Source organism: Hakea prostrata, chromosome 1, assembly GCF_041222555.1.
Source record: "Hakea prostrata isolate BN-2017 chromosome 1, UWA_Hpros_2, whole genome shotgun sequence".
NCBI lineage: Eukaryota > Viridiplantae > Streptophyta > Magnoliopsida > Proteales > Proteaceae > Hakea > Hakea prostrata.
The window spans coordinates 64,245,623-64,272,342 of record NC_142600.1 but is presented as its reverse complement, the minus strand read 5'-3'; the positions used below and the strand labels follow the sequence as shown (position 1 = coordinate 64,272,342).

Genomic DNA, 26,720 nt, shown 5'->3' with positions numbered 1-26,720 from the left:
ACTGAATGGGATTCCTTTATAGACTAGGATCCCACCACATAATCTCAACCTTTTAGATAAAATCAAAACATCTAAGGGTCCCTAATGGACTCATGCTGAAATAAAAGTTTAAATAACTTAAAACTCTTATAAGCACATGCTAAATTCTTATTTAATTAAAACTCTAATTTGTCACGTGTTAGTGTTTTGAGGAACTAAGGACTCATCTTCTAACTCAATTGCCAACTCAAGATAAACTTCCTAACCAAACTGGGCTCTTGAATTAAACTGGAATCAAATTCCAGCAACTAATTAGGGCTGGAAATGCCCAAAATACCCTTCCTAGAGGGTTTGACCAGCATAGGGAGGCTTCTTAGGGGTATCTAGTGGGCTCCACTTAGAGTTTTGGCCGGGAGTAAAATGGTGTTCACATCACTCCTCCTGCAGAGGCATTGAGATAGTATCTACTAACACAATCCCTTTAAGGAGAATATAGATGAGGTGCAGTAAACAGTGGTGGCGGGCCTGCTCTTTCAAATACAATCAGCTTTGGAACAAACCCTAAAACCCTAAAACAAAGTAACTTGAAGTTAACAAATTGACATTGAAGAAGAGAAAATAAGTATGACTACCTGGCCCAGGGAGGATAAAACTTGCACAATTTTGCCCACTTCGTTGATGATCCTGCTGTTATATTGCCTTGGTGGGGTCACAATGACTTAAAGCCCTCCAATTTGTTGAACAAAATCTGATGCGTGTGTTTGGTTGGTTGCCTGAGGGGTGCCTCCGCCATCTCCTGTGCCAGGAAAGGAATTATTTAATCTGCATGATCAATGTGTCAGTCTTGCTGAGGGGTATTGCAGATTTGTTTTATTTCCTATGGTTGTTGGTTTACGTTGGTTTCCTTTATGGTCATCTTCACCAATGTAGGATGGGGCCCTGTGTAAAGAGAAATTGAAAATGCCTATTCCCCCATTGGATATGGGAGATATTCTCCATTGGGAAAATCATCCTGATTGGGTATTTTCTGGATATTGTTCTGAATCATCTGGATTGCATGATCCATAAAAGAGAATCCATTGGTCCAGTAAAAAAATAATCATCTAGATTGGGCTGTGCCCTTCTGTTGCTAATATGGATTGGAGGATCTAACCAGTCCAATACTGGTGTTTTGACTCAAGGGGATTTTTGAAATGCACCTCTCTTTTTCATTGTGTTGTGAAGTAATTGCTTTCTTGAAACCAGCTAATGGCTGCTTCACCAGTGATGGTACAAAAAAGCTGAGTTTAGAGCAGAGTCCTTATGTAGCTTCTTGTTCGTTATATGCTTATTGAGATTGATGCCTTAAAGGGATAAGCAAGTAGTATGAGAATGAATTTCCAAATACATGCCTTAAAAATGCATGATGTTGTAGTGCTTTCCCTTGATTGATTTGTTCATTCTTACTTGTCTATTAAAACCTTTCTCTAGTTACCATCAGTTTCCTCCCCAAATCTCAAAAGCCTTATTGGGTAGAGTTGAAGCCTTATCCTGCCTCATCTTCATACGAAATTGACTGTATTTACCTAGTTTTAATTTTCACCATGGGCTTCTTAACTGACTATCAATAATTTCAAAGAAAAGTCTTCTCTACATTTCAGAAGTGTACCTTTTCAAATTCTTACATCTTCCTGGATTGGCATGGAGATGATTTTTGATAATGGTGATGGAAATAATGTCTTCTAGTGCCCTCACTCTCTTGTGAATATCAAGGATAAAAGATGATGAAGCTTGTTGATTTTGGCGAACTTGATTTTTTTTTTGGATGAATAAATCAAACAGGAGAAAAGGGGAAGGAAAAGGTACAAAGCCAGAGACAAGCTCCATAAAACTAGTGCAGAGCACGATCACAAGTGGCACAAAGCCATACAATCAAACCAGAAAATACCACCACAACCAAAATGGACCAAAAAGGCAGTTGACCCAGCTAGACTGCCCCTGCCTCCCGATTGGTCGATGACACGAAAGGCCTTTGTTGCAACAATTTTGCTGGACATGCAGTAGGGACCGATGCAGCAACACCACAGATGCTAGGGTTGGTAGCATCACAAAATTGAGACTAACAACAACAACAACAACAACAACAACAATAAGCCTTTTCCCAACTAAATGGGGTCGGCTACATGGATTCTTGCCCTCCAATCAGTTCTGTTCAAGGCCATGCTAGATACAAGGCCTAAGCTATACATATCCTTTCTCACCACTTCTCCTAAGGTTATCTTAGGTCTACCCCTAGCTCTTCTAGTTCCTTCAATATGGATTATATCACTTCTCCGAACAGGAGCATTTATAGGTCTCCGTTGAACGTGGCCGTGCCACCTCAAACGACTTTCTCTAAGCTTATCACTTATGGGAGCAACTCCCAGACCAACTCTAATATGATCGTTTCTTATCTTATCCATCCTAGTTTTGCCACTCATCCATCTTAGCATTCTCATTTCTCACACCGAGTTTATCTATATGATTCTTTTTAACAGCCAACACTCGCACGCAGCACCATAGCTGGTCGGACAACGGTCCTATAAAATTTTCCTTTAAGCTTTAATGGAATACGCCGATCACATAAGACCCCGGATGCACCTCTCCACTTCATCCACCCTATTTTAATTCTTTGGGAAACCTCATCTTCTAAATCACCTCTTTTACTTATGATTGAACCTAGGTGCCAAACAATCATCCGTAGGAATCTCTTTATCGTCAAGTATCACCACTTCATCATCCGCCCGATCATGACTAAAGTTACAAACTAGATATTCCGTCTTCGACCGCTCACTAAGTTTAAAGCCTTTTGATTCCAAAGCTACTCTCCATGATTCTAATTTGGTATTAATCCCCACTTGGGTCTCATCAATCAACACAATATCATCCGCAAAAAGCATACACTAGGGGACCTCATCTTGAATGTCTTTGGTTAATTCATCCATTACCAGTGCAAATAGATATGGGCTTAAAGTTGACCCTTGATGTAGCCCAACTGTTATCGGGAATTCCTTACTTTGAGACTAAGAACGATGAAAACGAATCTGAGTTTGAACTGGACTTGAAGAATTCAATGATGATGGCCTTCATGGATTTCCCCCGATGCCAAAGAGGCCATCAAGGGCTGAAACCCTTTGATCTGAAGCCAACATTGAAACAGAAAGAGGAGGGGGGGGAGAGAGAGAGAGAGGGGAAAGAGAAGAACAAAAGAATGGGAGAGGGCAAGAGAAGGAGAAACAAAGGGAGAAGATGAATTTGGATATGTGATCGAACCTGATTCGGAGAGATCAGCAATGATGGCCCTCACAACTTCCCCTGATGCCTGAGGAGCCATCGAGGATGGGAAGCCTCGACGATGAAGTTGGACCTAGAAACAAAAAGGGTAGAGGGAGAGAGAAGGAGAGATAGAGGAAGGAGATGAGTCCAGATCTAGATTGAAATTGAATTGGAGAGATCAGCAACGACGGTCCTCATGGCTTTCCCCCAATGCCAAAGAGACCTTCGAAGATAGGGATCCTCAACGAGGTGAAAATAAATGCTGAAACAGTCTCCAGAGAGAGAGGAGGAGAGGAGAGGAGAGACAAGATGAGAACAAGGGGCAGAGAAGCAGGGAGAGAAGATGAGAACGAGAGGTGGGAAAGTAGAGGAGAAAGAGGCCTGCAGAATTGTTGATCACTGTTCTCTTCAGAAACCCTAAGATGACTGCCAATTTCTCTCCTTCTGAAACGAAGAGAAGATGAGAACAAGAGGTGGAAAAGCCGTAGAGAGGAGAAGAGGAGAATCAGAAAGAGAGGCAGAGGATTGCCAGCCTCTCAGTCTCCAGAATCATCGATCGCTGTTAGCTTCAGAAACATGGTCAACTTGATTTTATAACAGCTCTTGTTGCTTTTTGAGTTCTGCGTAAACATCCTTTACTTCTTATAGATATATTAGTTGATTTTGTTTTGCTGGAAGCTTTGTTTGCTGTGCATTGTTAAGTCAATATGTGTGGTGAAATTCTCTCACAAAGTTGTATAATTGCCTTTGATAGGGATTCTACTATGATGCCTTCTATGGTGACTTAGGTCTGAATGAGGATCACTTCAAGAATGTTGAATCAGCGGCAATGAAAGCTGTTTCGGTATGTTTACCTTTATTATGCCTGTCTTCATATTAGTAGATTTTCTTTACTGGATGTGTGGTACAGGTTTGTGGCTGAACTGGCTTGACCTGTCTGGCTGTGCAAACCAGAATATACTGGGTCCAATTTTTGTACGGTTAAGATGGATGTTAAAGTAATCCCATATGTGATATTCTTATTGTGATTTCTCTTTTGTTGTTTCGCTTTCATGCTTTTTAGTTTGGGGCATGAGTTCTTTGTGGCGGAGCATGGTCCATGTGCCAAGCATGGCAGCATCAACAGGGTGGTTATGCCACCTTTCTCTTTTCCTTGTTGGGGTGTGGGGTGTGGGGTTGGGGAGGGCACTCAGTTTGCTTCCTTTTGTGTCTAGACACAGGGTGTAGGGTGCACTTCCCCCCTTAGATTTCTGCCTTTATGGTGATTTCGTTTCTTTTTCTTAGTTTACTTTGTAATTTAAGTTGCTTTCTTTAGTGATCTATAAATAGCAAGCAATCCATGATAGTCATTCTATTTGGAGCATTGCGGCTCTAAACTGGTCCTTCGGCATCTTTTTTCTCTTCTTCTACTGTTTTGTTACTTGTATGGAGATTATTTGCATCTATGAGAGGGGAGATGAGAGAATTTTAGTGTGAGATCTTACTTGCAACTGCTCTTGCTTATTGGATTTATATGATGCACATATTTCATGATGATTTTGGCATTTTGCTGTCATTTGCTGAAATTTTCTTTATTTGATCCATTGTTTTTGTCTGTTATAATGCTACACATCATCAGTTGAGAGTAAACTTGTTCTGTCATCATGCTCAAAATTATTTGAGTGAAAGACTCAAATTATTTCTTTGCTAGTGTTCTCATCGAGATGGTACAAGTAACTTAAATTTGTGCATGTTTTCGGTGTTGATATTAACTTGCTCTCACCAAATAAGGGTATTTACTGATCTGAAGGAGCTCGATGTTCTCGAGCTTTTGACAAGATTTAGAACGATGAGTTGATATGTGTATGCACCGATTCTCAAAACCCTGGACTCAACAACTCCCTTTTTGGTAATAGATAGCCTAACTGTCTAATGCTTGCTCTGAATGTAATTGATGTGATATTCATTACAATTAGTAGATCCCTATTTATGATACCTTAAAAAATGTTGCAGCTTCTAGAGTATTATCTCTCAGGTTATTTAAGTACCTCTATTCTTTGATTAATTCTTTACTGTTGAACTGCAATAGTAGATTGTATTTGTTTACCATCAGGATTTAAACCATTATTACAGTTAGTTGGCTAATCTTTCATCTGACATTCTTGATCTTTAATGCAGCCTTTTGTACCTCTGATAATTTAATCACATGTACTTGTGATGCACATAATTTCTACTTTCTCTACTCCTCAAGGAGACAAAAATAAGAGGAATGCAATTTACTTGGTGCTTTCAGTTTTATATTGACCCCCTCTCTCTCTCTCTCTCTCTCTCTCTCTCTCTCTCTCTCTTTTCTGCTAGGAAATGTTGCTTTGTTTGTCGGTTTCCCTGTCGTTCATTGCTTAGTGTCAGAAAGGGTTTGAATGCCTTTTGCATGCTTTCCTAAATGGTTGTAGTTGTAATTGTTTTTGTTAGAGATAAGGAGGGATAATATGATTTAACATGATATGGGGAGTCACCCTGTCGTGGTTTCTTTATTGGGTTTGGGTTTTTGGTTACTAGTGTCCTAATCTAAGTGAGTTTTCTACTAAGCTTTAGGCTTAATTAGGTCAGAGTTAAGAGCTATATTTGAGTTATATTGCCTTTTGTAATTCTGTTTCAGTTTTTTATAATTATGTGCTTGCTATTATGGTAGAAAACATAGATTCTATTGCCCAGCCTTGTTCTCCAATTATTTTTTCTTCTTCTTCCTCAATTTCTCTTTCTTCTGCTCACTACCTTTGATTGGTTACAGACCTTGGGATTGTTTATTTTTTTTACCAAATGGCCTGATATAGAGGTATCATTCAGGTGTTGGTCAGACAGTTTCGTAATAAAATATAGTATTTTGATACCTAAAGTGAGATTCCCTGTTGTGCAAATATTGGCAAAATCAAGGTAATTTTAAAGGTGGATAATTCACCTGAGCTGTTGACTGAACTAGCAAAAGGATTTGTTTCTTTGACTGATCAAGTTCTGATTCTGAGAATTTGGTGGGCTACCGTCATTGCTGTTGTACCTTAAGAATTATTTTATTGTCTTCAAAATCCTTGCTTTCTATGAAATATTTTTTTCGTTCCTATCCTCTTTGCAGGAAAAACAGCCTTTTGAGCGCATCGAGGTGACGCGACAACAGGCTCTTGAGTTGTTTTCTGATAATAATTTTAAGGTTTTGTCTTCTTGACACATTTGTTATATTGCAATCCTTTCTTTCTTGATATTTCTATTTCCATGTGGTTCTGTGGACTAGGCTTAGAATCCAACTGTCTTATCCAGGTTGAGATCATTAATGAATTGCCTGAAGACAAGACCATCACTGTATACCGATGTGGGCCATTAGTTGATCTCTGCCGTGGACCCCACATCCCGAACACTTCTTTTGTCAAGGCGTTTGCTTGTTTAAAGGTGATAAAATCACTTGATATAGAATGACTGAAGCAGTAGCAATTTGCTTGTGCGTATGCTGTTTGCATTAATTCTATTATTGCGGTGTCCAGGCTTCTTCAGCTTACTGGAGGGGGAAAAAGGAGCGTGAAAGTCTGCAGAGAGTTTATGGGATATCTTTTCCAGATTCCAAGCGCCTGAAGGTCTGTTATATTGAAGGTTTTTCTTGGGACAAATATGTCTTTTAGATGTTTGGACTGAGGGCAGCAATGTAAAGCTGCTTTTTTGTATATGTGAAGTATGTGTCGTGACAACCTTAATTAATTAGATAAGGAGGCATCAGTTTTATATTCCAAATTTCTATTTTAAAATTTCATGACATGGCTATTGATTTTGGGTTATTTTAGTACTTATCCCCCAATCCACCCTAAAAAAGAAGCTTTAAAGTTGTACGATGGCTGCATTTTGCTATTTAATTTGCCATCCCTTAAGGTGACATTTCATGAATGGGTCATTGATTGTAGTTTCTTGTATAATGGATATCATCTTGTTATCTGGATCCTTATATGGTTTTCCGCATTTGAACTCTTACCTGTTGTCTTTAATGCAGGAACACCTTAAACAACTGGAGGAAGCTAAGAAGTATGACCACAGATTATTGGGGGCGAGACAAGAGCTATTTTTTTGTCACCCACTTAGGTGATGAACCAAATCCTTGGGTATCTTATAATAACTTATGCAGTGGATGTTGTGTTTTACAACCATTAACTAGAATTCTTTGACTTGTCAGCCCAGGAAGTTGGTTCTTCCTTCCCTATGGCACTAGAGTTTATAACAAGTTAATGGAATTCATACGTACTCAGTATAGGGAGAGGGGTTACCAAGAGGTGAGTGTAATGTCCACTTTTTACCAGTTGATTAAGGATATTTTTAGCTTATGTCAGGTGCGTTTGTTCTCTTCTGCAGGTTCTAACACCAAACATGTACAATATGCAACTTTGGGAAACTTCTGGGCATGCTGCTAACTACAAAGAGAACATGTTCCTATTTGAGGTGAAAATTTCTAGCAGTCCTCTCAAGATACTGGATTAACTTGTTCACGAATTTGATTGTACTCTATCCTTTCACATTTTGCATAAATATGAACCTAAAAGATGTAAATTCTTTTTTTTTTTTTTTTTTGGGGGGGGGGGGGGGGAGGAAAAAGATACTGAAGATCAGAATAGGTTTTACAGTTCAGATACTTTCTAGTTGTCCAAACCCCCTAGGGTTAAAAAACACTTCACTTGTTTTGTCCAGTGGCTAATTCTTTTGGATGTATAGCAAGTAATTAGATGGTCCTATTTTTACCCTAGTTGAGGAAAGTAACTTCAAGAATAAGGATGTATCACACAATCTGAAGTGTTTTCTTGCTTCAAGTACTTGTTTCTTATTTTCTAATATGCCTTTTTTGTTACTTGAGATAGTCTGTTTGCTTTTTTATTTTTGAGACCCATCAGACTTTTTTCTTGGTGTAATAATGTATCATGTTTTGAGCAGATTGAGAAACAAGAATTTGGACTTAAGCCAATGAATTGTCCTGGGCACTGTTTGATGTTTGACCATAGAGTTCGTTCTTACAGAGGTAAACTTTCTGTTAAAATTTTTGTTAACTTTGTAGGTGTAATTTTTAGCAATTTCTTTCCAGTATAAGTAATCATACAGCTTTCATTTACAAGTGACCTTCTTTATGGACCTTGAGGGAGCATTGCTTTGTAGGCTTATTGCTTATTTTGAAATTATGAACTAACTTGTGTTTGACCATTTTTAAAGTGGACATGATTGGTTGGGTCATTTTCTGTGATCCTGTATAGAGCTGTTCAGCTGAATCATGGAACCAAGTTCATGCATGGAGAAAACAATGTGAAACTGATTAAATGAAACCTTGATTCTTTTTCTAGTTGATCCAATCGTAAACGGTATATCTTTAACCTAGGTGATGAAACTCTTCATTTTGTTGATTTAAATGTACTGCAAATATCCCCTAAAATTAATAGGAGATGTGCAGCTTTTATCAGTCTATGGCTTTTATGTGGTCCTGGCTGAGATTCGTTTTTATCATCAGGGGAAGAAAACCTAAGAAGGGGTAAATCCTAATTTTTTAGCTAGGAATTTCAGTTCTGGTTTGTTATATCATCCTTTGTCATATGAATGGAGAAACAACGAATACAAAATTCTATTTTGTCTATGAACTGAGTTTGCTCTTTCAGTTTGATTAAAATGCCAAGACTTAAATGAATCTCTGCTTACCTTTCGACTCTAATGCAATATTATATGGCCAATATGAAGATGTGCATCATTCTACAATTCTGTTATGCATATCCTTCTAATTATCTAACTTTATGGTAATTCTATGTGCATGAAAATAAAATAATCTGTTTCTTTTTATTATCCTTTATTTGATACTTCTCTATTCTCATTCCTATGTCTTTATTCTTTGCTGTTTTTGTAATCCCGCTATACTATTTGTGGGTGGTATTCTAGAATTACCTCTGCGCCTTGCTGATTTTGGAGTTCTACATCGGAATGAGGCTAGTGGTGCTCTAACTGGGTTAACACGTGTCAGGAGATTTCAGCAGGTACTGTAATTAGTGTTCTTTTTTATGACACGGTGTCCACTGGGGATGAAGTTAGGGACTCTTTTTGGTTCCTTCATATCCTAAGTAACAAGTCACTTATATTAAGCCTGACTAGTCATTGAACTGATAAGGCCATGAGCGTGACATGCTTTCAGGAATTGTGATGTTATTCCCAAGCAACTGAGAGAATAAATCTCTTTCCATGTTAAATTCTAAAAATTTTTACTGATCTTCATCCATAATTCTACTTTTATTAACATGGTTGCTAGAACATTTGAGGAAGATGTTTTCTCCAATCTCAAATGGCCTTCAACAACAATAGGAAGCCTTGTCCCAACTAAATGGGGTCCGCTACATGGATCCTTGCTTTCCAATCAACTTTTGTATATTTTTCTTGTACTTTTGAATAGTAATTTTATTTAAGTAGAGCAATAATGCTTTACTAATTCTTTCCTGCCATCCTTTCTTGATCTACCCCACATCTGTCTTCTATTTTGTTTGGTCTGGTTATTATTATTGTTGTTGTTATTATTATTATTATTATCATCTTTATTTCCTCATAGCTAGTCATGAATGTTGCTTATTCTAATGAATAGCTGCAACACATTTCAATTCAGATAATCTCAAACTAGAAAACAGTATGTCAGTATCATCTTGTATTATAGTCAAAACTTTCTTCTGGTGAATTTGCTATTTTCTGTTAAACTAAACCAATTTGCCCTTTCTTCACTTATTGCATGTTGCTCTTAGCCTGTTACCCCTTGGTCCTGGGAAAAACTGCTCTGCCCTCCCTTTTTGCTTAAGAGTTGCATGGTGGCATTTTTTTTTCTCTTGCAGCATGCACTGTTTTTTTATTTTTTAATTTTTTAATTTTTTAATTTTTATTTTTAATTTTTAATAATTAATTTTTAATTTTTGTCAAATCATACCACTTCAGTTTCCTTTATCTTGCTGCCAATTGGTCCTAGTCCTAGGAAAAAACATTTACTTTTGGTTGATGTATTTCTTTTCAATTTGATCTTGCCAGTCATTAATTCAACTTCCACCTCTGTCTGTTATGTTATTTGACAGTCTTCTTCATAAATCTGGCTGGTTTTATTGCTCCAAATGGAGTCATCATTAGTTTTTATATGTGAACCAGGATCTAGGGTTTAATTCATTGATGCTAGCCCTAGATCTAGTCATCTAGGTCCACCCTCAAGATCCTCTTCAAGTGAATCAGCAGTCTTCTAGGGTTTGTAACATCCTACGATTGACGGAAATAGGCCGGTCAAGGGGTTCTAGGGTTGGGAAGGGGGAGGGTTAGGTTTGGTTAGGGATTAGAGTGGCAAGCCAGTAACCTCGCTCATAGTTGTCAAAGTGGCAAAGCAACCAAAGCGATTGGGGCTCCGTCTAGGAGACAAAGCGGCAATAAAGCAACTAAAGCGGTTGGGTCAAAATTTTTAATGCAGCCACTTTTAAACTACATTTTAATACAAATACTTTTAATAATAAGCTAAACAAACATTCAACAATATTATTCATATATAGTTTAGTGAAATTATTTTACAAATTATTTTTAACGTTACTTTTTTCTTAAATATACATGAAGAATATTTTCGAATTGGAATCAAAATTGATGTATCCATTTTTTCCTTTTTTCCACCAAACAGTGCCAACATGATAAATTAATGGATCTCACTATTTTGATTTCCAAGTCATTGTTTATTTAATGATTAATTGATTATCGATGTTGAGTATGGCTCATGCTTCACATTCTATTGTTGACAGACACTTTGGGCCTTGGAGTTTATTTGCAAATTGGGCCTCAATTCCGAAATGACTCACCTATATAAATTTATATACGGCTTTGTAGAATAAATTATGATTAAAAAAAATAAGAAAAAAATAATATGTTCAAATTACAAAATGTAAAAAAAGCGGCAGCTTTAGCGTCTAGGCGGCAATAAGGCACACAAGGCGGCAAATCGATAGCACCTAGGCAAAAAAGTGGAAAAAAATATCTGTCTGTCAGTTAAATGGTAAAAAATTAGGAGGCTTAAAAACCGCTTTGCCGCCTAGGCAGCCGCTTTGACAACTATGACCTTGCTGTAATTTAAATTTTGGTTCTAGGGTTTTGGAAATTAGGGTTTCTTAAGAATCTAGGGTTCTTAGGGTTAGGTTAGGGCTAGGGTTAAGGTCTAGAGTTCAATAGGTGATAGGGAATTAAATACTAAAAGGAATTAGGTTTTGGATGAGGGTTTGAAATTTATGGTTGGAAGTATGGTTAGGGTTTCTAGGGCTTTTGGGAATTTGGGGCAACAAAGGAACTTAGGATCTAGATTAGGATTTGGTTGGTCCGATTGGGCTGAAACTAAGAGGGAAGGTCTCTAGGGTTGGGAGGATGTGGCTTCTAAAGTTTGGGACAGATCTAACTGTTAAATTGCTGTAGATCTAACCTTGAATTTTAGTTCGTAGAAAAGTTCAAAAACTCCAGAAAACAAAAACGAGGGTGATATGGGAACTGGGATTTGGGCCTGGGGAGGGGCTGCTGCAAGCTAGGGGAAGGGAAATAGGGGGCTCTGAGAGAGAGAGAGAGAAGAAGAAGGAGGAGAGGGGATAGGGCTGGGTGGGGTCTTTGTACTTGAGAAAGATAATGGGGACTTGAAGAACTTCACAATTGCAGAAAATATGAACAAACACTGCTGCAAGTTCTCTCCTAGGGAACCCACGACTCCTCACCTGCTCCAATTCTCAAATTTTATTCACCAAAGCATAGTCCGAATTTTACATTATGGAGAGGTTTATTTATAGCCTTTACACAGAACTTACACTATGACTCAACTTTAGAAAGCAAATTAAACTAAGATTCCTATTTGGAATAAAGACTCATACCCTTACAGACTCTATCATATCTTACTTTAGAATGATCCAAATTGAAAATAGAACTAGTTATGGAATCAACAACTTGACAAATAAAGACTTAATTTAAAAATAAAAGTAGATGTGACTTGTGAGATCCTACTAACGTATTGGATCCAACTAAAGGAATCCTTCTCTAGGTAGGACTCTTTCATAACAACCAAGGACTCAAATCCAAAAGCAAAAGTAGATCTGAACTCCTAACAAGACTATGAATCAAGCTAGGTCAGATTGGGTTTGACTAGTGGACCCATAATGACCAAAATACCCCTATGCTGGCAGAAATTCCCTGGGTTGCTGGTAGAGCCACAGGGTACTTACCTCCTTGGGCCTTCTTTTGAGTGGTCCAGGATCCGTTTCATATCAGTTTAATGGAAGTGCATGATGAATCACCTAAATCTAGATTGCCGCACCTCTCAATGCCCATTATATTTTAATTATGTGTGCGCTCCTTTTTTTTCCTGATAATTAGACCATGGTGATGAAAATGAATTGTTCTGTCATAATTGTTGCTCTGTAATTCAATTAATGAAATATTTCTAAATTTTTTTAAGAACAATATTGTCATATGATTATATTGAGTTATTAAATCTGACATGCCATCTCCTTCATTACCCTACAGGATGATGCTCATATCTTTTGTAGGGAATCTCAGGTGACTATGTTTGCTGCTGTGTGTTTTTTACTCATGAATATGTTGTATTTTGTTGCTTAATGATCCTAGCGTTTGATTAATGTTCAGATAAAAGGCGAAGTCAAGGGCGTGTTGGAGTTTATAAGTTACTGCTATGATATATTTGGGTTCACATTTGAGCTGGAGTTATCAACGGTATGCAAGTTTGTCCTTCTCTTAACCTTCTTGTGCATCATTAATCAACTCAAAAATTAATAAGAAAGATCCGTCATGCAATAGATGTTTTCGCCAAACTGCTTTATCCTCTATTCATTTGCAGTCATGTCCATATGCTCAGGCTTTATGATCATTGTTATCAAGGCACCCAGTTGTTTATTGGAGGGCTAGGCAGCTGTTTGCTTTATTCAATGGTGCTTTTCTCCTTTAGTTATGCCTAATATATTATTTAAGTAAATGAAATAAGCTAACCCCCTATTTGAATCCCACAAATTAGTTGAAACAAAAATTCCAAAAGGAAGAAAAGGCTAATTCCCCAGTTCAACTGTTCAAGAAGACAAGAACCAAACCTGGATTTTCACCGGTAGATAAGAGCTTCAACCTTTTAATGGTGGGTTTTTTTTTCTGAACTCTAAAAGTTCCATAAATCTTAATATAATGAATTCTTCATTGAAACCATAGGCATGGTAAAATATTAATTTGTTTTGACATCTTTAAAAAATTATTCGCAGAGTAATATTGATAGCATTTGTGTACCCCAAACAAGTTTGACTAGAACATTAGTACTGCCTACCTAAATAAGATACAGTCAATCTTGGATTTGTCAAAACGCTGGTTTTGTGTATTATCTAATGTAAAAGTTCTCAATTAAAAGAATAAAATTGTTTGAATGGTCAAATTTCTTAGAGATCATATTTGTATGCTATATTAATTAGGTTATGATAAACGTTTATTTATTTATGAAAATCTTGATTTGGTATGATTCTTTAATATTTGCTTAGCATATAGGCAGAATTAAATATATTTTAATATGCTATTTGTGCCAAATAAAGCACTAAAAAAAGAACATCAAAATGCTTTGTTTAAATTGATGATGCCGCATGGCCACCCTATCACCAAGGCACTTAAAAAGACCCTTGAATGCTGTGGTTGCCTCACTGCTTTGGTATTAACGCTTGGGACTAGTTTCCACACACACACACACACACATATACATATTGCCTCTGTATCAATATGTTTCTTTTTAGAAAATTTTACTTGTTTGTCGTATACCTAATTTTGGGGAATTTCCTCCACCCATCTTAGGCTATGTTTGGATAAAAAGGAAAAATTGAACTTGGAGGAGTTAGACAGAAGTCAATCATTGCATTGTCATTATTTGTCTTATTATGTTTTCTTTTCATCCTTTCTTGGCATCCAACATAACTTTAGTTCAGTTTGATCCCAATCAACCCCTTCTCTGGCTTGCTATCTATTTTATGGAATAAGCTTGCTATTCAAATATCTGTGTGTATGTTATTTATTTATTTTTTGGAGGGGGGGGTGTGGGGAGGGTGGTGTTGGCACTTGCCAAAAATTGTGGACTAAAGATTTCATGCAGAGACAGTTGTTCAAATACGATATTGCTACACTGGTACCTCATAAATTTATTCTCAGCTAGATATATCTTCATATTTGGGCATATTGTTTTGTTTATTCTGATTACAACAGTTGACTGTACCATGATTAGATACGATTCTCTTTCTTTTCTTTTTTCTTCTCTCAACCTTCCCCCTTATGTATTCACAAGAAAAAAATGAAAATAAATAGAAAAAAGAGTAAGGGTACTTATTATGCCATCCTCTTGAATCCTGAATTATCCTTCTGTATCTTGATTTGAGAAAGAGAAGGAATGTATGGTGTGAGTTTAACTAAAACTTTTCAGATCTTTAATATCATTTCTTATGTGATGTAGCGGCCAGACAAATACCTAGGAGATATAGAAACATGGGAACTGGCTGAGAAAGCTTTGTCAGATGCACTGGATGAATTTGGTAGGCCATGGCAGGTAATATTACTCGTTTTGTTTTCTATTAAGGTGTGGAATATTATATACATTGCTCATCATTTTGCTTAAGATACAGAGTTGGACACTAACATTGATAGGTTTCTGATTAGAACCTGCAAATTGAGCACGAAAACTAATAAGCAAAATAACTGGCTACAACGGTGCCAGTTACCTCCACAACACACTGCTAACCTCAGCCAATAGGCTGCCCAAATTCTCACATAAAATATTCCCTACCTATTCCTCACACTTTCTCTTCTATTTATAATCCCCCAATCACCTCTAACCCTCTCTTTCTTCTCCACGTGGCATAATCTCATGATCCTAGGGCCCTAAGATTATCGGCTCCTTGAAATTCACGTTGGCCTCACAGTGAACGACAATTAGAAGCTTGATCTTCACATGCTTGCCACACAGCCATTCCAACTCAGTAACACTCTCGATAGCCCAATAACAATCCATTTCCGAGGATGCAACTGTTGTTAGAAAATAAGGCACCGGAACCTTCCCAAGGTGTAGACCATCTCCTCATGTATTGCACATTCATGTCTATTATCAATACTTCAACTTGATTTGATGGCTTCTTGGGTTCAAGTGATTAGAAGACGTATAGACTCTTCGATTATGATGTTCCTTTGAAAATTGAGAAAACCCTATTTTCATAAAGAACTGCCCCAAAGTGAATTCCTTCGATTTTTGTTTCATTTTCCAGCTCCACTAGAAAGGACATTTGCACCGAACATGGAGTGTTGACCATGAGATGGTGAACTACAGCTCCATTGATGGTTGCAAGAGAAATGAGAAGCACCCTATTTATGTTGGTACAACTGAAAGGTTGATTTGGTTTTGGAAGCTTTGGTATCCCAAGTGTAAGCTGGTATTGCGCCGCTTTAGAGGTCTCTGGAAAGTTGAGCGATGGAATGGGGCTAGAAGTTGTCAGTGTCCCTTAAACTGAAGATCTGGCGGAGTCAGTGTCTTGAACCGGGAGTTCTGTCGTGAGCACCAGGCTTTTTCCGCGGCCAATGGTGGTTGAGGGTGCTTGGCCACTATCGATTGGGAGCCTTATGCCACTCCCTTCGGCTCCTGGAGGCTTGATGGTGATTGATTGCTGGACTTTGAGCCTCTGGCTTTCTTTGCCCTTGGTTTTGCCCCTTTATGTGCAGGTAAGATGAGGAAGACGGAAGGAAGGGATGAGGGAACAATGTTGTTCTTGAATTACCCTTGGTCATACTGTTTCACAAGTGGGTTGGAAGTTTTCTGGGCCAAAGCTGGGTTGGGCCGATTAATCCTTTGTAGAGTGCAGCTGCGAGCCGCTCTTTCATGAGCCAGATCCATTGTCTTCAATCATTGGGCTTTAGTGGGTCCTTCAAAGCCCATTTCGTCGTTTTATTGTATTGGAACCCATACTCCAATCGGCAGAGGGATCTAATAAGTTTGATCCACACTTGGAGCTAAATCTCCAGTCCATCCCTAACCCAATCCTGGACCATGTCTTCCCAAACAAGACTTGTAATCAAAACCCTACTATTCCCTTCCTCTTTTGCTGCTTATTGTGATTCACGCTCCCTCCTGGCTCTGATGCAATTTGTCGCCGGAGATCACCCCATTTCTGTCTCCACAAAGCCGACGAATCCTCCCTCTCTATTGCCCTCATCCACGGTGACTTTTCCAAAGCTTGTGCTGCCCAACTGAACACTTCTCTATACTGGCAAAATTTGAGACACAAATCAAGAGCGATTCCACCTTAATTAAACCGCAAATTGCTAGTCACTGGGAGATCCTTGCAACGAGATTCTCTTCGACCACTTGGGTGCAAGCAACGAACGGAGTGCCATTCTTTTACTCGGCTCTGGATCCACTAGTCTGATATCCCGTCACCTTGTACTTGCTTTGTCTCCTCGCCGATCACCATTCAACTCTGCTTTTGGAATCCCCTTTTGACTTTGGCTTATGCACCTTGTTCCAAAACCGCGCTCAGATCTATTGCTTGCCAATCACCAAAATGGGTTTTTAGGGCTTCTTTGAAACTCACCCAATCAAACACTGGCCAGTTCTTATGATAAACCCTCTCCAAAGCTTTTTCATCCAAGTGTTAGGGAGCCACTCCAGTTGATGCTCGTATTCAATCTGATGTTTCCAACAGAACAATATGACCTCTTTGACCCATTCTGATGCACTCCCTTCACCAGAAAATGTGGGTAATCCAGTCTCCATCTGTTTTCCTGCAGATTGAACGTGCTCAAATACCAACTTGATAAGAACCCGCGAATCGAACACGAAAACTATTAAGATTTATTTACTAATAAGCAAGATCACTAGTTACAATGGTGCCAGTCACCTCCACATCACATTGCTGCCCTCAGCCAATAGGCTGCACAAACACTCACATAAGATATTCCTTACCTATCCCTCTTTCCCCTCTATTTATAATCCCCCAATCACCTCTAACCCTCTCTCTCCCCCCCCCCCCGCCCTCCACATGGCGTAATCATGTAATCTCTGGGCCCTAACAGGTTCTCTATTTGTTGTTGTATATTAGCCTTTTAGTCAATTTTGTTATTATTATTTTTTCTTTTGGTTCAAACAATTTTGTTAATGTTGCTAGTCTCTATGTTGTGCCTTCCATTTTCTTCATGATAAAAGCCTTTATTTATTGGTCGATCTGCATCCCTGGTTTCCTGGGTTACATGCCATTTGTTGCGAATCTTACGCTATATAGTCCAAACTAATCCCTCAAATATCCGATGGCATCACATGTCTCAAAAACAGACACTTCTTTGTTTCATAGGTGACGTCAAAGACCCCAAAATTTTCAGACCCCAATTCCTAACCCCACTCCCTCCCAAAGACTACTCTCATCATGGTTTAGTATTCCTGTGTAGTTCGCTTTCCATTTTCATTTTCTATATTTGTCCCATATAATATTGTTGTTAGAGTTACTTCCTGTTTAACTCTTCTCATTTGAGCAATTTTCCACAGATCAATGAAGGAGATGGTGCATTTTATGGGCCGAAGATTGACATTAGTGTTTTTGATGCTTTAAAGAGGAAATTTCAGTGTGCCACGTTACAGGTTATTAATATTGAGAAAATGCATGTTTATCTCTTTGTATTTTTATGGATTATAGGCATAGATAAATGAAATTTCTTCAGTTCTCCATCCAAAGAAGAAAGAAAGAAAGAAATGGAGAAAACTGTTACTGACAATAGCTCACTGGGTTTTAGGTTTTTACTTTGCACTTTTATCTGGGGAAAAAATTTGATATCTTAATCTGTAATGATCATCTGTGTGCAGCTAGACTTTCAGCTTCCTTCTCGTTTCAACTTGTCATTCTCAGCAGAGGATGAAACTAAGAGGGAGAGACCTGTTATGATACACAGGGCAATCCTAGGTTCTGTTGAGCGTATGTTTGCTATACTTTTGGAGCACTACAAAGGAAAATGGCCCTTCTGGCTCAGTCCACGCCAGGCAATTGTTTGCCCTATTTCACAGAAATCTGAAGCATACGCCTTGCAGGTATGGAGAATCAGTAATGGATCTACTGGATATTATCTTGAATCTACTGGATATTATCTTGAACTTTCTTATTTTTCTAATTCAGCATGTCTTCTTGACTACGAGAATGGCACATATTACATTTTTTCTTACTAAATTCTGTTTACGTTTTATATTCTTTATTGCCTTATTGAGGTCTGACCTTTATTACTCTATAGCTGAGGCTTTTTTTTACTTTTAGTCCTTATGACTGCTATTATTTTTATCTTGTTAGTCATTCATGTTTTAGTTAAGGCACTGTGTAATGGCACTCCTGTAAGTGTATTTAGAACTTGTAATCTCCTTTAGTTTGCAAATGTATTTAATACTTGTAACCTTCTTTAGTTTGCCTCTTGGCTTATTCCAAAGGTTTCTTAAATTGGGGATAAGATGGATTTTAACAATAATTTTGAAACTGTCTAATCATTTTGATGCAAACCAAGAAGGGAGGGGCCATGTTACATGGTCTATTGATGAAGACCCAATCAGGGTTTTTAGAGCCTGCTGCTACAGGGAAGTGGGGTTCACTCCTTGCAGCTAGGGTTTCTAGTGTTTAGAGTCAGCTAGGGTTGAAGGTGCTTGATGTTTAGGTTTGGCCAGTATGGTTTATTAGGTCTGAATCTGGGTTTTCTGCAGATTCAGTTTCAGACCTAGGGTATGGGATCTCGGATGAACAAGTGATGACTTTTCTAGGGTTTGGGTGGGGTGGATCTAGGCTGCAGCTATAGTCAAAGGTTGCTGGGGTTGGGTTGATGCTTTGGGGGAGGGTTAAAAGGGTTTAAGGCTTTTAGAGTTTGGGAGAGTTCTAGAAGATTGCTGCGGGGAAGAGAGAAGATGGAGAGGGTTGGGGAGGCTCTAGGTTTGGGAATTGGGATGGGGATTGGTACTTACTCTCAGTAGCTTAGGGAAGGAATGTTGAAGAAGTGCCGCCGCTGCTGGAATAATCAAATTGTGCTGTATAAGAGTCATTCTATGGCTGCCGCAGGGTTTCCAAGAGGAAACCCTACTCAGCCCATTCGAAACCTCCTTAGCTGCTAATTCTCTGCAAATTTTATTCAACCATCAAATCTGAATTGTTTACATTCAGTGGAGTTGAATTTATAGCCAAAACAAAAGAACCAGTAAAATTCGATCCTTAGGGAGTCCTATTTGAAATAAACCTACGATTAAAAAACCCCTACTCTAAATAGGACTCCAACTCAAGGCTCATCACCAACTAACTACAACTGAATTCAAATAAAGAAGTTTAGGGATAAAAACAGGATTACTAACTACTACTAGGACTAGTCAAGAGTCTTCTTCAAACTAAGAATCCTAGCTGGACTAGGACTCTGCCATATCTCACCAAGGAGTGATCCAATCCACAAAGTAAGAAAAGATTCGGAGTCCTGGTGAGCTTCTATTCCTCTGATACTAAGCTAGATGGGGTATTGCACCTAGAAAATGACCGGCAGTTGCTTGTTTGGCTCCTCGGGGGCTGCTGACCTAGGTCTTCTTGCAGCCTCTATTGGGGGGGGGGGTGTTCCTGATGGTTCACATCATATTTTCATCGTCAAAAGCTGTCATTGTATGTACATCATTTGAAGGACGTTTGTGAAAGATAATATTTATCCATAGTAGTCAAGGTGGCCAGGCAACCTATGGCGGCGGAGACTCTGATTGTTTTGTTGCTGAGCATTACCTTTCTAGTTGACCTTCATGTTACCTAGCTTTGGAAATTCTACAGTAACATTTGTGATTCCCACCATTTAAAGAAGCTCCACGGTATCAACACCATTTACAGATCCAACAGAGTTAGCAGAAAGGAGGGCAGTGCTCTTGTTTGTACCACTGGATTTATCTACTTTGGCCTCGGATGAGATGTCCGGTTGGTGACCAGTGGTACTATATGCACATTTTGGTTCAGGGTTTACCATTTTAAATAGATTCACAATATTAATGTTATTACAGATCAACCAGAAGCTGCAACCATAAAAGGGGGTTCTTTCCTCAAAGAACATGTGTTTTGAATCCTTCTGGCAGGTAAACCAGAGATCAGTGTCATCAATGGATGAATTATCACACTCGTTGAGCCTTAGAAGCCTACAATATAATTATTAATGCAAACTTCAATAAGCTGACGAAAGAATCTGAACTCCAACAGCTAGGTGATTCATGTCTTTGGTTATGGATTTCTTTCTTTGGTATGCAATAGTGATGCTAAAAATGGTGATGCTAAAAATGTAGGTTTAAGTATTCTGGCCATTGAACGTGCCTAGATGAATGAGCAAAATGCAGTAGCTCCACTCCTTGAGTAATTGATGTCATGAGAGATGTCCCTGGGATCTGCTCAAGGTGGGAGCAGAGGAGAGGCAAACACTGTTGGAGAAGCAGAACATATTTGGCTGACAAAAAGGCTGAGAAGCAAAAGCTCCTGTGGTGGAATGCAGTAACATCAAAAGAAACCACCATACAGAATGAGCGAATGAAAATTCCAGATATGAATTGCAGACAGATTTGTCATCCCCATTTCCGACCTTTAACACCAGCTTCCTGCCATTTCTGTCCAGAACCATCCTATTGAATGAGCCAATGAAATTTCAAGAACAAAATAACAGATTTGTCATTTCCCGTGTCTGACCACTAGACGAACTTCCTTCCATTGCTGTCCAGTTTCCTACCTGTGATGACCTCTTCTCCCTCCACTCATTGCTGTTTTGGGATAACATAATTACCTCTAGAGAATATCATTGGTGGTGTGTGCCAACATTATCTCTTGTTGTAGACACAAAATGAAATGATATATTAATCTCTAAGGTGGCAAAGGCAGTGGGCATCAAACATTGGACAGGAAAGAGAAGGTGCAACTTCAACTGTAACCACCTTGGTCAGGAATAGAATATCCATCATTATTGCTTTCTTTAATGTAATTTCCTTTCTTTGAGAAAACTGGTAGTTCTACTCACTATTCTAAGATCTGGCCCAGTATGTTCTGATGAACTGACCTATCTACCAGTTGCCTAATCAGATGGACCAAAGCCAGTCTGGGATTCACAGTTAAAACTCGCAAACTCATTAAGTAGGCTGTCTGATTCGGAGGATTTGTCAGGTTACTCTGAGGAATTCTAATTTACCAGAATCTGAATAACACTCAGATGCACATACTCATGCACTTATGCATTTTTGGCGTCTTTCCGTATTTATATGAAGGTAACTTAACTACCAGGAGAAAAAGGTAGCTCCATTGCAAAGATGTATGTAGGAAGCTATTATTTTTCTCCTAGGTATTCTGTGTGACTATTGGTATGATCCAGAATTCTTAGTGATGTTATTTCACTTGGTTGATATATTTGCGTAGGTACGGGATATCATTCATCGTGCGGGTTATTATGTTGACGTTGATACCACAGATAAAAAGATTCAGAAAAAGGTAAATTGACTTGCTATTTACTCAGTGGGTGAGGGTGGCTGCAATTTAGTTCACTTTGTTAACTTGAATAATTTCTTTTGACTCCTTCCATTGCTGACTTTTTTTCTTGCATTTAATTTCTGGACAAACATTAGTAGTGATGAGAACATTTGTCCAGGCACCGTTGGGAAGTGAAATGGAAGGTGCCAAAAATGTTTCTGAAACAGTTGAATGTAGTAGAACTGACAATTTTAAAGAAAGGATAAAATCTGTCTTAAATGCATGTGTGTGTGTGTGTGTGTGTGTTAGTTTGAAAAGATGTTAAAACATGGAAATCAAGTTGAGTTTGTACATTTGCATGTTTGTGCAAATGTTTGAGATGTCCTTTTCATGTGATTCATCTCTTATAATGTATTTTATAGAACAAAACTACCTGCTTTTCAGTTTGGGTATTATTTCTTAGTTTTTTGATGAATGGTGGCTTGTCCTACGGGCCTTCAACCTGAAAGCTGAAAGCTAAGATATAACTTTCAGAAACATTACAAATTGGTGAGCGTCTTATGTAGGAATAAGTAACAAACATAAGACAAACAGGGTTTTCAAATGATCTGTTTGAAATGTGCTCAAGGGCTGCCTTGGATACTACAAGACCCTAATTTATGGTCAAGCTGTTGAAAAATTCTTGTCACTTCTGATTGAAAGACTGTTAGCACAAATGTTTGGTGAAATTTCGTCTCCCTGTGAAGATTATTTATCTTAACACTGCTAAAAATTATCTATTCCTGCTTTCCCGTTGCAAAACCCCAATTGCCTTTTCGTTACCTTTTCTCTTCTAAATGGTGGATGTTTCATCTCATCCAAATGTATACAGGTTCGGGAGTCTCAGTTGGCTCAATACAACTATATCCTGGTTGTTGGCGAGGAAGAAGCAAACACCGGACAGGTTTTATTACACTTTTTTTTTTTTTTAAACATTGTTGGTGTATTAATATATGACAACATCATCATAGCCTTTTCCTAACTTAAAATGGGTCTGCTACATGGATCCTAGAAGAATCAACAAAACAATAATAAGCAGGCATGAGGTTGGTGGGGGCAAACGACATTGACACAAAGTCACAAAAACTGTAGGGTGCCATTGCTTCTTAGCTATGTACCAGTGTGTTCAATATGATGATTCAATATATGTGTCAGTTTGTTATGTATCAATGGGTTGCGGTTACCATTTGTGTTTCTGAAATATTAGAAGGTGCTATTGTGTTTTGCTGGTATAGTCTGTCATTGGCAGTTCCTCACATATGATTGAATTTTAGTCTTTATTTGACAGTATGACCAGACTTGATGCCAACCATTTAGATGTTTGAAGATATTACTTGCATCGACAGCTTTGTAGCTTTTTGCTTCATTGATGGGTTCACATGTTACCTGGTGCATTCAAGAATCTTAGGCCGAACCCATTTGCTGTATCAGTTGTGTATCCGTCTCATTTTGTACCTTGGTTGAAGGATACGATATGAAATATCTAGGGGAGCTGGATTAACTCTTTCTTTCCCATGTGGCTCGTGTCTAGAAGTAAATTATATTCAATTACATAGAACGAGAACAAAATCAAGCTGATCTGAATGCATGAATAAACTCTATGTAGCCAAAATGAGGTGCATCAAAAATAAAATAGAAAGGTATTAGCAGACAGTTAAGACTGATGACTCTGCTAGGGCATAGGGTTCATAGAATTCGACTACAAATACCATATGATGTTGAACTTGGTTCTAAAATATAACTGCATGAATCCAATAATCTTTTGGCTTCAGATTCTTTATTTTTTATTCAATTCTTCCTGATGCCTGCAGGTCAGTATAAGGGTTAGAGATAACAATGATTATTCTGTCAAAAGCATGGAGGAGCTACTGAATCATTTAAAGGAAGAAGTAGCTGCTTTCCATTAGTTAGCATATGGGCCAATTTTGGGAAAAGAGATGGAATGGATGGTAAACAGGGACAGAAGATGCAGTAAACTCGAGTTCAATCACATAGCCATTAGTTTTTGAACTACTATTGCTTTTTGTTTTTTTAATTTTTTTGTTTTGTTTTGTTTTTTTGTTTTCTTTGGTATTTATTTTCTGCTGCGCATAGCAATTGTGCTCCCAACTTTGATGGGTGATTCTAACTTGTTGGACTTGGTATATACAACAAGTAATTAGAAACAGAAGATTGTAGACACTCCACTGTAGTTTCTATGCAAATTTATGAATATCCATTGAAAAAATTCAGGTGAAAAGACTTCTCCACCTGGCTTGGTATTGCTGTTCATAAAATGCAGAGCGAAACTATGGTAAGCAATGTGTTTGAGTTGTTGACAGGCAGCTTAGATATTATTTAGCCATTTGGAACTTGAATACCCAGTACACACGGCTTTCCATGTTTATCTGGGTCTCTAGGAAGGGCCAGATGTAGGCACTCTTCTCAAATGTCAGAGCTCTGAGAAGAAAAAAAAAAAGGGGGGGGGGGGGGGGGGGGGGGGGGGATGGAAAGGAGGCTTAAGGAAATGCCCATCTTTTACCCTTCCCCAGTCTCGGCATGTTTCTCTCTTCAGTCCTGACAGTGTTGAAGCCCTTATTTTCTCATCAATGAAACATATTGTGAGGGACCAGGTTAATTCCTCTGGTTCAAGTTGTGTTCACTCCTTAATGGATCTAAAATAGTTGTTTTTAGGGATAATTACTATTGCCCCCTATACTTTGATTTTATTACTAATGTATCCCCTGTATTTTGCAAAATTACTAATCCAACCTTTAACTTTGTCTATAATTACTAATGCCCCCTTACTGTTAAGTTCCGTTAGTTTACTGATGATGTGGCATCTCCATATTTTTTAAAAATCCCAAAATACCCATTTATTTATTTCTTTACTTATTTACCCTTTTTTCAAGTTACAGTAATACCCTTAATTAATTGTAGAGAAAAAAATAATCATAATCTGTTTTACTCTAAAAAAAAATCACCAAAATAAAGAAATAATAATTGAATAAAATTAAAATAGAAACCGAAGAAGAGGGAAGATAGAATTCAACTCAAATTTGGAAACTGAATATCACCTACTTCGTTAATTCCTTCTCTGGCAAGATTTTGTGGTTTCGTCAATGGTGGGTTAGTAAAGCGGTTAAAAGTCTAAACTCCCATGGGGAGGTGTTACGTTCGTTTCCAATATTAAAAAAACCACAGGCCCCCCCCCCCCCCCCCCCCCCCCCCAAAAAAAAATAAAAATTTGTGGTTTCCTTCCCTACGTATGCTAGAGGAGAAGGGGGGAAACCAAATCGAATTTGAATTTTGCCAATTTCTTTAATTCAAAATAAATAAGTTTAGTGAAGGTGGAAAACCAATATTTTTTTAATTCAAAATAAATGAAGTTAGGGTAAAATTGACATTTAATCTGGTTTTTATAAATGGGGTAGTATCGTCTTTTGATTTCTTAATTTTAATGAAGGACAAAGTGGACATTACATATTCAAACTTAACGGCTACTTAACACCGTTATAAGGAAGGGGGCAACAGTAATTTTGTAAAGAACAGGGTTTTATTAGTAATAAAATCAAAGTACAGGGGGGCAACAGTAATTATCCCTTGTTTTTATGCCAGGCTACTTAAAAAAAATGCTTTGATAAAGTTGTCGGTAATGAAAGAGAAAATGATACACATGACCATAAATATTTATTCAAACAGATTTTGCAACCAAGGAGAGGAATTAAGTACAGTTGCATCCGAAATTGACTGGGTTTTCTGGGCTAAGAGATCCGCTACAGAGTTGGACTTCCTTCGTTCCCCGAAGTGTGAAGGTGGCCCAGTCTCAAATGCAAATGCCTCTCCAAGAGACGGGTTTTTTTTGGGTGTGGTAATCTGATCCACTGTTGATCTTGAGTGCAGCATCAGTGTTAAATCTTCGTGACTCCTTGTGGAGGCGAGACCCAAGAACTCTGTTTATCTAATGGTCTTCTTGTTGGGCCTGTATTTGATCCATTGGGCTTTGCTGAAAGGAATTCATGTAAAGCTTTTTGCGGCTTCTTGTGCTACTCCTCTGGGGCCAAATTCTCCTTTTAAACGTTTAGTCATTTCTTGCAACCTATATGTACCAACGTAAAATGTAAGCATAGGCTTTGGGCTTTTTTTGGATTCCTTACTTGAGCCACATCATTTAGGGACTGTCATGTTTTCAAACCAAAGATGTAATTGAAAGGGTCCACTCTCTGGAATTTTATAGCCGAGTGTGCTTTGCAAACTAGCAAGCCTTAGCAACTGGGCATTCAAAGATTATATGGGCTAATAAACTCATTCCTTTCTCCTCACCTTGCACATGTTGGGTCGATGGGGATGTTGATGTTTGTTATGATCCTAGTTAAGGGAAGGGGCCTATAATGGGATGGAATGTCATGATGAGAGCTAGTCATATTAGGACTTACTAAGGGTAGAAAGGTTATGCAAATAGAGAGGTAGCCCTACACTATAAATGTAATAGGGTAATAGGGTAATGTGTTTTGAAGGAAGGAAGAATTTTATCCCCAAACTCCTAGCCTCTCTATTCTGTGTTTCTTCTTCTTCCCCAATCCTCAATCTTCTGATTTCTACTCTCAACTTCCTCTAAAATTCTTCTGGTCTAGACCCTAAAAAATGGGTTCACAACAATGGTCTGACCTACCGGATCCAATGGACGGCGATATGCAAGCATGGAGAGCAGACCATCAATCAAGTAGGGCGGAATTTCGTCACTCACAGAGACGATATTTAGTCTCATATCTTCGATGATCTGGAAGCTCGATCAACACTTCGCAAGCAAGGGAATCACTCCTCTACCTAGTCACTCACAGTTTGAGTCTCCACCAACGATATTACTTGGAGCAACCATTGAAGAAAATATGCCGGCACTGGTTACTGTTG

The 26,720-nt window shown here is 38.3% G+C and overlaps 1 protein-coding gene across 1 annotated transcript in view; it reads left to right on the top strand.

Annotated features, from left to right (window-relative positions):
- LOC149029393 (threonine--tRNA ligase, mitochondrial 1-like) overlaps window positions 1–24,105 on the top strand; it is a 29,528-nt gene extending 5,423 nt beyond the window's left edge. Inside the window, exons 5-21 of the mRNA XM_089141738.1 lie at window positions 4,028–4,117; window positions 6,383–6,457; window positions 6,565–6,693; window positions 6,786–6,875; window positions 7,283–7,371; window positions 7,463–7,559; window positions 7,639–7,725; window positions 8,212–8,296; window positions 9,196–9,290; window positions 12,814–12,846; window positions 12,934–13,020; window positions 14,777–14,869; window positions 17,849–17,941; window positions 18,164–18,385; window positions 21,741–21,812; window positions 22,663–22,734; window positions 23,642–24,105. Coding sequence (XP_088997864.1) covers window positions 4,028–4,117; window positions 6,383–6,457; window positions 6,565–6,693; window positions 6,786–6,875; window positions 7,283–7,371; window positions 7,463–7,559; window positions 7,639–7,725; window positions 8,212–8,296; window positions 9,196–9,290; window positions 12,814–12,846; window positions 12,934–13,020; window positions 14,777–14,869; window positions 17,849–17,941; window positions 18,164–18,385; window positions 21,741–21,812; window positions 22,663–22,734; window positions 23,642–23,737 — 1,605 coding nt within the window. The 3' untranslated portion in view covers window positions 23,738–24,105. The remainder of the gene's footprint in view (window positions 1–4,027; window positions 4,118–6,382; window positions 6,458–6,564; window positions 6,694–6,785; window positions 6,876–7,282; window positions 7,372–7,462; window positions 7,560–7,638; window positions 7,726–8,211; window positions 8,297–9,195; window positions 9,291–12,813; window positions 12,847–12,933; window positions 13,021–14,776; window positions 14,870–17,848; window positions 17,942–18,163; window positions 18,386–21,740; window positions 21,813–22,662; window positions 22,735–23,641) is intronic.
- The last annotated feature ends 2,615 nt before the right edge of the window (window positions 24,106–26,720 follow it).